Genomic DNA, 14,185 nt, shown 5'->3' with positions numbered 1-14,185 from the left:
GCATGGAATTTAATAATATATATTTGCAATACTATTTTTCAATAGTATTAAAGATTATCATGAGCATTTTTAAAAACCATTAATAAAATTTAAATAAAATTTTTTTTTTTTGTAAACTATTTTATTTTATTTTAAATAAAAGGAGATTTTTCACCAGATGGAATGAAGCAGTTTTCATATGTACTGATAGTTGTCCTGTCATCATGAATGAACACTTTATTATTTGCTAACATAACACAAATATAAAGCTTTGTTAAATTAACTGTACGCTGCATTGGCAGCCCTTTGTTAATGCTGGTGGCATTCTATTCAAATGTAAGTAGCTTCCAGAACAGGAAGGAAATGTTAATTAAAGGAAATAACATTCTGCTTTCAAGACAAATGCAAGTGAACACATTCTTATTTAATACCCCCCTCCATCCTTTACATCATACTTATTGACTTACTGGTTGCCCCTTCCATGGCCGACTGTCATGCCAAAGGGGGCAAACCAGTGGGCATAATGATGTGATGGCATCATTGTGGCCCCACCCTTCACTATACAATGCCGCATCATCGGCTGCCCTGACCACCCACTTCAATTGGTAAGTGGGTGGCTGCGGGCTGGTAGCGGCTGGCTCTGGGAGACTTGACCACTTTTCCTGACGGCCAGTAGCGCCACACGATTTTCGGGAGCCTCCCAACCTTTCCAAGAGAGTTGGCAAGTATGCTTCACATCCTTCAAATTGGCGGGGGTCTGGTATTTGGTAGTCATTTGCTCCCTGGTACCTCTGCAATAGGACACTCTCTTGCAACAGGAGGCGACTCACATTACTTACTTGAAATTTTAAATTAAAGAATTATTTTGCTGGACATCTGTTTTATATGATATATTCACCTTTATATTTACAATTTTGAAAGGTAAACCCCTTACTCTCACTCAGGCTGATGACATTTCAGGTCCCAGTGCTGATAGCTGTTGTGCTGAAACGCCGTACCACTGCAGTCTGATTACATTCCATGATGAGACCAGGAGGGGGCGCTTGCAGCATACATGTATAATTGGATCCCCATTGTGGGGGTTTGATATAATAATAGGCCTGGGGAGCATTAAATAGAAATGTGGAATCATCCTAACAGGCAGAATAATTTCATGTTTCAAAGAAACAGACCTTAATTAATTTGCTTTGGAGAGTCTGGTAAATCAGGAATGCAAAAGACAAATAGTGATAAATATTCTGTCCGTTTTACATCTTATATATAGTATACCAATATTTATTGTTGTCTTGATAACATTTTTGTACACTACAACAGCACACTAGGAGGTAGCTGCCATGTAAAGAACATCAAATTTCTTTTTGTTAGTAGTCAGTGTCACAAATCTTACACCACAAATGGGAGCTTTGGTAGCCAAGTCACAGTATGACTGCTTGCCTTGGCGGAGTTTCTCATTGCATGTAGGCCCAGGTGAGAGAGGCCAATCAGCCGATCCCATCCTGTTTTGCTGGTGACATGTTGGCTTTTGCACTGATACACTGACAGTGCTTATAGGAGGGTCAGCTGTGTTTATTTAGCAAAAACCAGCATCACTGGATTGTTATGCTGATAAAGAAAGACCAAAGAAGTCCGTGCTTAAGCTGTGTCCTGGGTTTTATTACAGAGCTGGGCTGTTGCCTGCAGCTCAACCCTGAAGGTGAAAAAGAGGGATAAACATAAAATAGGATTAGAGAGCGAGAGAATGAGCAGATCTGTCCACAGCCATCTGTACATATACTGCAAATAACTAGATATAAGACAGAGACAGGACTATCTGCTATATAAATATATTGCTTCAGATTAAATAAAATCTCACGACTCAACATCCATGATCGTTTTCTAATAATAAATTACTGCAGTATTACAGGAGGGCATTATGTGCTTGGACTAGCTGTCTTGAGTGCATAGACTCCAATAAAGTCTGTAAGTCTAACAGCCTAAAGCAAAAGTATGTAGGGAAAAGTATGGTTTTGGTGAAGGCAGAAGTGAATGTTAGTTTCCAGTCCTAAAGCCCTCATTTCCTTATTTTCACCATACAGTTTTTATCAGGTACCGTAGTGATGACTGATTCACAAGGAAAATACCTACTTCTCAGTAAGCAAAATGCTCCACTGGGGGTTACAGCAGAGAGACACAGCTTACACATGTGTGCCTATATCTGCATCCCAGTGCAACTGCATTGACTGTATAATAATGATCGCTATTTGTGTGAGATGGTATTGCAAACTTACCGACAAGATGAACATGCACATACAATACAAAACAATACAATTTGTACATGTAAACAGACCGAGGTGATGGCATTTCAGTAGGTATTTTTCTTATTTGTATATTGAACCATTAACTAAATGTACATCGCACATTAATGCCTCTACACCTAGCATAAAAGTGAGCCCATTTGGATTTTAGCTCTTGACCTGTGACTGCTTTTGTACAAGATAGACCCCATTTTCTTGCAGAATAGATCTAGAAAACAGCACAAAAACAACATGCAAGCAAATCAATGTTAATGTATTATATGTTTTGCACTTTGGAAATACAGATGTAATATCTTAAACGACTAATTCTTAACAGAAAACATTGATAATGTTATTGAGATATCACTTTAGTGGCTATATAGGAATAAGCATCTCTGACTCAGGAACGGTCACTTCTGAGAACATCATGTACACTGCAAGCTTTGAAGCTGGAACACGCTTATCCCATTGGGTTTTCTGAGCCTGAAATGGGGAAGTTCTGTGTGTCTGGTGAGCAGTGATGAGCTTCAAACAGGGTAAAGCAGTGTAACTTAGCACTTGTTATGCCTAGTTTGGCATATACAGGTTGAGTCTTCCATATCCAAAATGCTTGGGACCAGAGGTATTTTGGATAACGGAATATTCCGTATTTTGGAATATATACATACCATAATGAAATATCTTGAGAATAGGACCCAAATGTACACACACAATGCATGTATGTGTTATATACACCTTATACACACAGCCTGCAGGTAATTTTATACAATATATTCAATAATTTTGTGGTTCAAACAAAGTTTGTGTACAGAAATGAAATTCATTTATGTTTCATATACACCCTATACACACAGCCTGAAGGTCATTTTATACAATATTTTTAATCATTTGTGCCTTCAAAATCAAAAAGTTCATTATCTCAGTCATGCCAAAAAAATTCCGTATTTCGTAATATTTGGATATGGGAGACTCAACCTGTAGTTGGGATTCTCAAATGTAGCAGCATCTGCAAATAAAATACTTTTTCACAAATATTTCTAAAAGCGTTCCATTTTACCATAAAAAAGTGATTTTTTTTTTTTTTTTTTAGCTTTTAATGTATGGATGTATACTTGTTGTATTTGTCAGCTCGTTGGGGTATATTAAATTAAAATCTAGTATGCACAGTTATATCCCTCTAAAACAGCAATCCCATGGCAAAAAAAATAAGCATAAGCATAGGCTATAAGAAGAATCTTGGTAATAAACATATTTCCTTTATTTGTTTCTTCAGGCTGCTGTTAATAATGTATTTAGTGTTTTGCATGGTCATATAACTACAGTAGCAGCCATAATAGGGCCTCATTTATCAACGAGTTTATCACTCAAAACTAGTGATAAATATCACTGTGTATGATAAATGGTGCTCCAGCCAATCAGCTCCCAACTGTCAACTGTTAGAAAAATGACAGTTGGAAGCTGATTGGCTGGAGCACCATTTATCATAAAAAGTGATATTTATCACTAGTTTGAGTTATAAACTAGTTGATAAATGAGACTGATAGTCACATGATGTAGTAAGCAACCCTCTGAGCTCAGTCTGCTCATGTGCTATAATATCCTCTCCCATACCTCCCAACATGACCCTCTCCAGGAGGGACACAATGCTCTGGTCCTGGACTTCCCTGGTAAGAGGTGGGGCTGCAGCGCAGTTCAAAATTCAAATAGGGGAGCCACACCAACTGTCATTTCACACGCTGCCAAACATCACTGGCTGGGACTCACTGGCAGTTGGTGTGACTCCCCTATTTGAATTTTGGACTGTGCTGCAGCCCCACCCCTGGAGCCTCCACCAATCATAAATTACCAGGGAAGTCCAGGACCAGAGTATTGTGTCCCTCCTGGAGAGGGTCATGTTGGGAGGTATGCTCTCCCCACCTCTGCCATCACATGACCACTGATGCTTCCACACAGTACATAACACTGGAAATAGCAGGAATGGCAACTCCAACATTACAGAGTTAATAATATGTAGGAGGTCAGCAAAGAAAAATTCATGATTACAACGTAGGTAACTGGCTATTTAAAGAAAACAAATGTAAACATCTATATGGGATTGCTGTTTTAAATGTGTCGTTGATCTTGCTCTGTGTTTCCATAAAGTGCCACATTTATATTTACCACTCTCAAGTAACAGAGTACTCTCATTGATGAAATTGTTGATATGCTGCATACATTAAGATTGAATTTTGCAATGAATTTAATGACAAAAATGGCCTAGTTTTTATTATATATTAATAATGATGTTCCACCTCTTTATCACATAGGTTATTGAGTTTCTTTAGAATTAATACTGCTGTTGATTACATAGTTGAGTAAGATCTTGAGACCAGACATTTCACAAATGTAATATAGTAGCACTGACAATAACTAAATCTAAACAAATTGCATTGTTCAATTATATGTAAATGTTCCCTGCATGAAAAAAAAGAAATCTCCTTTGTCGTATAGGGCTTGCATCTATTGCAATATTAGCAGTTGTATAGTAATAAATAGCATTTTGTTACAGTTTCATAAGGAAATCTAGGATCTAGACAAGAAATCTCCTGACATTATATGTCCCTATGTTTCTGCTGTCCAATAGGAATTTAGTACCACTTTTGCAGCACTGCGCTCCAATCAGATTCTTACTTTGAAGGTTTGTGGGTCCCTGTGACTAGTTGAAGTCTGCAAACAACGTCAGGAATAAAGTCTTAATATTGCATTTCTGTAGTGATCTATACATTCTGCTAATGCAGACTTACCTCTGTGTGTGTATATGTGTTTGTATATGTATGTGTGTGTGTGTATATATATATATATATATATATATATATATGCTTACACACACGCATACATAAATACATACATACATACATACATACATAATATAGCATTTGATCTTCAATCTAGCTTTATCTATCAATACTGTTGCTTCAAATTGCCTGTGAATTATTATTTAGTTAATATAATGAGCAGTAGTCTTGAAATGCAATATAAGGCTTCCAGACAATGTATGACAGACTGATTTAAACTATACTTCCATTAAAATCACATGGAAGAAAGATCAGTTTTTCCAATCCCCTTTTACTTGGAAACATAAGGTACATCTCTTTAAAATTAGGTGGAACACAGAAGTCTTGTATACAACGTCAGTGTGAATAGAGAATAATCATGGTTATGTCATACTATAAACCGTAAATGTTTATGTTAGTGAAAGTGAATGAAATGGGATGTGGCAAATACAATTTTAATGATAAAGGGGATTTAATCAACATTTTAATTTAAATTTACATTTAATAAAAAGACCATTTGTAAAACAATGATTATTCAAATTATCAGCAGACTTAAAATTATTTTCACAATTTTTTTGTCATAAAATAGCATACAGTATTAACTTTGGTTACTTAGGTTACAACTGTTTATAGAGTATAAAAAATACAATTAAATAGAAAGTATCAAAAGTTGTTCTCTTGGCTAGTCAATTGACAATGAATCCCAGACTAATAATCTTTCTAAATTCACTTGATAGAATCTGGTTGGATTCTCCTGCAGACAGGTTGGATTCTACTGCAGACAGGTACATTTGCCAAACTTAACATGAACATGTGCTTTCTTTCCACCATAAGCAGCAGATTACTATACAAATCAGCACGTCTTGCAAGTCTTCTTGTCATCAGTCCGGGGATATAATAAAATAAAAACCTTGAGCAGTCTTTTCTTTTAAATCCATACTCTCTTAAAAAGTTTATAGGACATTAAGCTATGACCATTTCTCAATTTGCCCATTCATTGGCAGATCCAACAGCTTGACCTGAATTACCAGATATATCCCAGTCATGGATGGCCATATTGAAAGATCCCACAGGAGGCAGTACAGTTGGGCATGACTGTACATGATCAGATGTGTCCATCGTCTGAAACTTCAGAACTTGTGATAGACATCCATCTAAAAGACCTAGATTAGATATTAGCAATTCATTCATTCATTCATTTGTTTATTTATTTGGGAGAGGATGAGAAGGAAGGGTAGGGATAAACACTGCGAAAAATAACCTAATTGATCAGCAGAACTGCATTGTGATGGGCACCTTTGGCCTGTTGGTAGTATTGCTCTCACTGTATAAATGGTTTTAAATAGCTAACAACCCTCTTTACACAACAATAGCAACATTATCACAGTATTAAATATTATGGCTAGAAAAGCTTGGAACACAATACATGTGACAAGGATCTCCAGAAATGGGAATTGTGTAATCTTCGAGAAGAGCATAATATTGTAGCAGTGTGAGTGATTGTTAATAATGTAAATCAGTGGGAATCCATGAATTGTTTGGGCACAGGCTGAAGTCAAATTTTGAAAAACATCACTGTGTTAAGCAATGACCTCTTAATCTTCTGTTAATTCAACAGTGTTGCTGCTTAAGCTTCTGTGTTCCATCCTAAATCATACAGGCTTCTTTGTAGCTTCTTTAAGGTTCTCAAAAAATAGTGGTGATTACCTGTAAGGAGCATGTGTTATACGTTACTTCTGCTCTTCAATAGAAGTCAATTAAATAGATTTTCTGGTACCTATAAAGAAGCCTGGGCCTTAAAGAGCTGTACTGATATGTTCAACTATGGAACATTGTTCATTCTCTTTCTCAGAATCCTCCTATTTGTGCTATTTCACAAGAAAACCTTCTATTACCCTCTCTCTGTTCTTTCCTCTCTTGGCTTGTCCGATCTTCTGACTTGTCACACTTTGCTGGCCTACCTTGCACTGTATCCTCCCACCCTTGCATTGGGAATTCCTGGTCTGGTGTCCCCCTACAGCTGTTGCCTGCTATGATTAATACAGTGCGGGCGGTTCAGCCAGCGATCGTAAGAAAGCGCATCTTCCAGGTATACTCCACTGTTTGCTTGGCATTCTGGCTCATTCACTGACTTGTTTTCCAAAGGGTTTCTTATATAGACTTTAGCTGTTTGCTGTTTGTTTTATATTTTGTGCTTATGTTGTTTAATTATTTCTAATTAAACAATGATACCAAATAATATGCATGATAATAAAGTGCATAACCTCTATTGCAATCATTCATCTTAACCTGCCTAGATCAAAGCCATTATTTCATGAAAAATTAGCACAGTCCATCAGAAAAACACACGTTACCTTGTGTAGTGAGACAATGCTGCTATTTGTGATTACAGCGTCATCCGTATATTTAAGGAAAACGCAGAAGTACTTGTTGTCACATATAACGGGAAACAAATGGATATAATTTACAGATAAAGTAATCATAATGTTTAGCCACTAAACCACACCAGTAATGAAAATACCACTTCAGTAGAAGACTTTTCTATGCTGGTAGTGGTTGTATGCTCACAAAAAAAAGAGTTCAGTGCATTCATAAGCCTATGATGTAATATAACACATTTTCACGTTTTTTATTTACTGATCTAATTATGGGAGGGGGACACGACATTTTTAGAGAATCAAAAATAACTTTGCTGGCAAAAATTAAATCTATTGCATTAGGTCCTTTTGCATATCAGACTGAAAATACATTGAATCAACTGATTAATCACACATAAAGTACAGTAAAATGCCTGAAGAAACTTAATAATCAGAATTATTGTATGATTGCCTTCTGCTCTCTTGATAGAAGACCTGTTCTCTCTTCTGCGAGCGATCACTTGGGGAATGATGTCATTGAATGACTGAGAATATTTAGGGATTAGCAGAGACATAAACTGATGCATAACTCCTTTGTTGTGGATCATACCATGTGTTAGGACAGTGAGGCCTATAATCAGATGGCACTGCAGATTACTTTGTAGCCTAGGAAATGTATCGGTGTATATCAATCTTAACTTAAAATACCTCACCCAGTATGTTAGTAATGGATTTCTAAAAATACAATATTCCCTGAGCAGTACGCTCATTACTCTCTGCAGTAGGTCTGCATCTCAAAGCAATATGCACACAGTTGTTCAGTCACAACTGGTCTCTAAACCAGTAGAATTTACAATGTGGTTTTGGTGTAGGATGTATAAGAAATATATCTCTCTGAACCATTTGGTATTGCTAATGATCCCTGGGTTATTGTGCACCATGCAGTTATCATGATCTGACTGTACTGCATTAAAACATATTGTACAAATATCAGCCCAATGTATAGATTTAGATAAAGGACAGTTATACCTAATAGTTATTAAAAAGAGCAATATTAAGAAATATATTCACAAATATATATACCTATACCCTGATGCAGTGGTTCTCAAACTTGGTCTTCAGGACCCCACACAATTCACGTTTTCCACGTCACCCAGCAGGTACACAGGTGTATTCATTACTCACTGACACATTTTAAAAGATCCACAAGTGGATATAATTATTTCACTTGTGATTCTGTGAGGAGACCTGGAAAACATGTACTGTTTGAGGTCCTGGGGACCAAGTTTGAGAACCTATGCCCTGATGCATCAACTATTGCTTTCTTTTACCAACCATTTCAGTTACAGAAAGGCCCATTGAGGGTCTTAATGAGGTCTGACTTGCACAGGAAAACAATCTTCCTCCAGGACTTTCTCATATAATTCTTATAAGCTTCTGAATTTGTACATATATATTTGTGAATATTAAGAGCTCTTTTATTTAAATTGCCGTTTAATCCTACGTTTAGGGGTCACTTAAATTCATAGATGCGTTATGAATTTAAGGTGATATAAATAGGAACACAATCCCAATTTCAGAGGCATTTATTCGTACCTTAAATGTGAGACTTGCCTCATATCATCAGTCCTACCATTCATTTTCCATGACTATGCATTGTTGTGATTGGCTATCTGTGCACAGGTCAAAAAGAAAAGTAGCATACACTGAAGCTGCCAACAGGGCAATTTATATACTCACTTATAAGTCACATTAGTGGGAAGATTTTACCTAGTTCAGGGACTTACTTATTAATAACTGAATAATAAATGCAAAGATAATTATATGGTCTGATTTACTAATAGAATATAGCAAAAGTGTGAACTTTAGTTATTTTCTATTTCAACGGCACTATGATATAGGAAAAAAATGATATCACAAAGAAGCAGACACATACATCATGTTTCTCAATACATATACTGTACATTTTCTGCATTCCACATGTGACACTAAGCTGTGTTCCTATATACAGCAGTAATAGTCTAATGAGGAATTGTGCTACCAGCAGCACTCATAATCCAGGCTCTAAAGTCAGCACATCACTTCAGCACATTGAGTTTCAGGGCAGAATATTTTTAGAAGGAATGTCGTCCTTCTAAGAAATCATCGTTCCAATGGCATGGATGCTATGCTCATGTGTCATTATAAAGGAGCAGCATATCAAAATGTAGGACCCTAAGGAGTATGCAATTGTAATAGATACAAAGGAACATCTGAGAAGAGACTAAGAATTCTAAGTATCACCTTCATTGTGAGCCCATACTTCCACTAACTCCATTGTGTGAAATGGTCCTATCCATCTATATATTTACATTTTTCAACATCATGTGTTCAGAAGTTATACATGATCTTAATATGTAGGGACCATCTATTGTAAAGCACCCATTACCGTCTCTGTACATCAAATTGCCATAACACCCGCCCTTGTGAATCATCTGCTTTTAAATTGCTAATTTTATTATTGCTAAGGTATAAAAAAAAGTTGCATTTGGGAAAGCATAATAAAAGATAAAAATATGAGATGATAAAAGTAGCAATTTACAGTTATAGGAAACCCCTTGATGTTTGACGCATACTAACCCAGATCATACAGCTTGCCACTTATGTTATACAGTACCTATGTCTGTGTCTGTAGCCTCTTGCTGAATAACACACTGTTGCACCACTGACATCAATGAAAAATTGAAAATGCATAACTATACTTTTTCTTTTTGTGTTCTAAAATTAGGGTGAACAAGGGCAGGCGGGTATCCAAGGTCCTCCAGGGCTACCTGGCCCACCAGGACCATCAGGACCTCCGGGAGATCCAGGGCAGCCTGGGGTTGCAGGGCCACCTGTGAGTTTTCAATGTCTCTCTTTGCTCACCTAGGAAGCGTAAACCTGATTCCCTGGGCTGGAAACACAGTTGTGCTACATTTACCATTTTATATTGCTAATATGCAACTTTTAACTCTTATATTTAAAACTGTTGAGAATTAGACAAACTTTTGCTGCAACGACAATGATGTGTATTTTATAACAGTAAGTTGCTAACAAAAATTCCAGGTTTGCCTTCGCAGATCAAAGTTAAAAGATGTTAAAATAAACCAAAGGATGTTGTTTATTTCTTCCTGCTTGGACTTACATAGCTTTGATGTTCATTTATGTTTTATACATATGAACAGCTCACATTATGGTGTTCGAGTTTGAATTAGCAGCTAGCATGGAAAAAATGGAAATATTATATAATGTGCAGGGGCCCCTGTGTGCAGGGGCGTTTTGAGAGAGGAGGGGGCCCCCATGTGCAGCATCTGTTTGGGACCCATCCTCGCTGTCAGCGCAGTAGATTCTGGCTTAATTACAGAATCTATTGCTCATGTGCAGGTCTCTGGGAAAATGGCGCACGCGCCTTTTTCCTGGAGACATCTGCGCATGCGCGAGTCACTGTGAAATTGGTCGCCGCCATTTTCCCTGTGATTTTTTGCTGCTCTGGCACTGCAGAGTGTAACACTGGAATCTGCAGAAAGGGAAGTATAACTAACTATGGGTGCAGGGTGTGTGCCCCTCTGGACCCATTATAAATACACTCCTGATAATGTGATTCATTACACTAAGAATTCTATCTTTATAACAAGTTTTTAATCTTAAGATCTACTTAGACAAACTAGTTTGAGAGCCAATTTGAAACAATTTTGCGCAACTCTAATGTCATTTTGCACAACACAAAAAAATGCCCCATACACTGAAACAAAGTCCATCCTTAAAAAATACGCTCATCTGCCTGTTATACCCACAATTCCAGACTAAAGGTGGGTAAACACCTGACATATATGTATAGATGGGGGTATACGTGAGCTCCTGTGTTTTTTGTAGGAGGGGGCAGGGTAGGGGAAGGGGGGGGGTTGTGATGTTGAGGTGTATGAAGGTCTGATTCAGCAGATGTGGGTGAGTGAATGAAGAGACTGACAAAAGCGTGTAGAATCCAAACCTATTTATTGGGCAAGACACAATGCGTCCCTAGGTGGTTCCGTTGAATGTGGATAAGTTCAGTTTGTAGAAGGTATAGATACTGTCTCTGTACAAACCTCAGTTGGGAAGTGGGTAGACCCTTTCAGGGGGCTCCTTTACGTGCAGTCCTTACTTCTGCATGTTCTCCTGCTGGACCTATGGTCTACAGACTTAGGAAACCGGGATGTAATCAATATTATTTTGTCCAGGAGTTCAACAGTTGGCAGCGTCCAAGGGATAGGCTTACCTACCGGTAGGTGAAGTGTGGTCCTCGGTGGGAAGCAGTTGTTGCTCTGATCCCAATGGCTTGGCCAGAGGGTGTGTGTTACCTCCGCGGTCCCGCAGGGTGCCTGGCGGACAGGCGCCCGTTGGTGTTCAGCTGTTGAAGTCGCTGGGTGGCAGTAACTGTGCAGTATGGTGATGCGGAATGGGTTGCGATGCGATGCGAACCCACGGTCCCGTGGGGTCAGTGTGGAGTCCCTAACGTGATGGACAGGGTCTGCCAAGTGGGTGGGTGTAGGTCGTCTGCTGCCGGGAGTGGATGCAATAACTTGCTGTGTTGGTGGAGCTTGGGTGCCGGCGGTTGATGTGCTGTGGTGGTCTCCAATGCATTTCAGCCAATAGGCCAGATATATCTGCAGATGATGGTCGTTCATATACACTAACTGGACCCTGTGGGCATGCTGGGGGCGTGTCCTGCCCCCCTCCTCGCAGCTGTCTCTGTGTGTGTATGGGAGGTCTGCAGAGAGCCCATACACACTTGCAGATGGACAGATATGTCTGCAGACATATCTGTCCATCGGCTGTACAGCACAGCCAGTACAATATGTCGATGAACGATGCCGTTCACAGACATATCGCTGGTACACACTGGCCGACGGGCAGCAGATATATTGGCCGATCAATTGATCGGTCAATGTATCTGTCAGTGTGTACCCAGCATGAGATTACCTTCCGTGGCAACAGGAGACTTGTCTTTCAGTTAACTTGATATCACTATTTTCCATTTCATTATTTATTTTTTCAGCACTGTTCAAGTGAGTAGAAGTGGGTAAATATGCCCTCTCTGATGTTTTCATTGGTCCTGCCTTTATCAAGGCTATCACTATCCAAACACGTGTCAGGGGCTGACACCAATGTTATTTCCTCCAGACTTCTGCTAAATACCAGGCAGAGGAAGTAACACTTTGGCTTGTAATGATCCGGGTCTCAGCAGAAAATCAAACTAAAAAAAGACCTTGAGCCGCTTTGATGTCCCGACCCATGTGTTATTCTCATGCTGGAGAAGAGCAGCTAGGCTAGGTTAAAATTAGGGGGTCCCAGAGTTTAATTAGGTGTATTTATAACGCTTCTTTCTTCCCAGGGAAAAGCAGGTGATCCCGGGAGAGATGGAAAAGTAAGTCTAACTCTGATTTTTGTATTTCCTTATAACTTACCATTACAAATAATGAACTGTAATAGTATACAGTGCATTGATTTAATGTGTTACAATGCTGACTGCAATCCCAGCTTACACAAATGCTGGCACTCCACCTTTTGGTGAACTCTCAGCCTGCATTGACAGCCAGCATATGGGTAGGTTAAGATAAATAAGCTAAATGTAATGTGAGCAGATATCTGGTGACCATTGTTGTAGCTGAACCCAGCATAGGGTGGAGGAAAGGGGGCACCTCCACTACACAATGACACTTGTGACAAAGTCCTGTAGCATTAGTGTAGGTCAATGGTAGTCTTCCAGCACTGCAGCTTTCCTCTTTGATATAACCCACCTTCTATCTAAAAATGATTTAAGTTCATACAAACCATTAAGAATATGCTTGTCCATAGATGGAAGGAACCCTTGTCAGTTAAAGCAAAGTATGCTTGTATTATGATGATCTCCTCATACAAGTAAGAATAATATGTGTATCCACTTGGCCACTTTATATAGTTAGAAATGTCAGTTATTATTTGTTTACACTTATTCAAGGGAATATGTTACACTTCCTTAGCCCATTTTAATAGCCAAGATGCTGACCCTGCAACTGTATATGTAAGCGTAATGTTGTTTGGTGGCACTAAAACTTATTCTGACATCACTTATGCTGGCTATACACGCTACAATTATCTGGGCCCCCTATAATTGCAGCATGTGTGCGGGTGACCGAGGGTTAAATATCGCTCGGTCGGGCATGCCGGATTGTCCAGCATGCCCATTCGATGCAATATTTATGAGTACAATGTCGGCCGCATCGGGCAGTGTATGCCCAGCCGCGGCCGACAGACATTTCCTGTGTTCCTTCCCATGGAAGGAACAGGGAAATGTCTCCTCCCCCGGGGGCGGAGCGCAGATGTCGGCTAATACATTGTGAGAGAAATCTCACAGTGTATGCCGCGGACATCTGCGGCTGGCAGGCTGTCAGATAAAATGTCTGTCGGTCTGACAGGCAATTTATCTGGACGTGTATGCCCAGTTGTAGAAAGAATAAGATATATTACATCTATAAGACACCACTGTGCTACTTATTAGGGAATCAGTATGATCCCGGCAGCAGTGGAAATACCGATCGTCCTCAGGTAAGTATTAGCTGACCTAATTCTACCCCCTAACCCTCCCTTACGGGTGCCTAACCCTAACCTCCCCCCCCCCCAGTACCTAACCCTAATCCCCCCTCTAAGTGCCTAAACCTAACACCCCCTTCCCTGCTGCCTAAACCTAAGTCCCCCGGGGGGGTGCCTAACCCTATTCCCCCCTTCC

General features: G+C 39.2%; 1 protein-coding gene across 9 annotated transcripts in view; it reads left to right on the top strand.

The window, feature by feature from the left end:
- The window catches only part of LOC148541905 (uncharacterized), a 165,025-nt gene that overhangs the window by 57,352 nt on the left and 93,488 nt on the right, over nucleotides 1–14,185 (top strand). For 7 of the 9 annotated variants that reach the window (XM_088475402.1, XM_088475446.1, XM_088475449.1 and 4 more), the window contains 3 exons: nucleotides 7,086–7,154; nucleotides 10,190–10,297; nucleotides 12,812–12,844. In XM_088475402.1, the coding sequence (XP_088331528.1) occupies nucleotides 7,086–7,154; nucleotides 10,190–10,297; nucleotides 12,812–12,844 (210 nt within the window). Of the gene's footprint in view, nucleotides 1–4,875; nucleotides 4,930–7,085; nucleotides 7,155–10,189; nucleotides 10,298–12,811; nucleotides 12,845–14,185 lie in introns of all 9 variants that reach the window. The other 2 variants (XM_088475394.1, XM_088475437.1) reach the window with 2 other exon arrangements.

Source organism: Taudactylus pleione, unplaced genomic scaffold (genome assembly GCF_031769625.1).
Source record: "Taudactylus pleione unplaced genomic scaffold, aTauple2 ptg000016l, whole genome shotgun sequence".
In the NCBI taxonomy this organism is placed as follows: Eukaryota; Metazoa; Chordata; class Amphibia; order Anura; family Myobatrachidae; genus Taudactylus; species Taudactylus pleione.
Note: the sequence above shows the minus strand (reverse complement) of the source record. Positions and strands in the feature narration are given on the sequence as shown.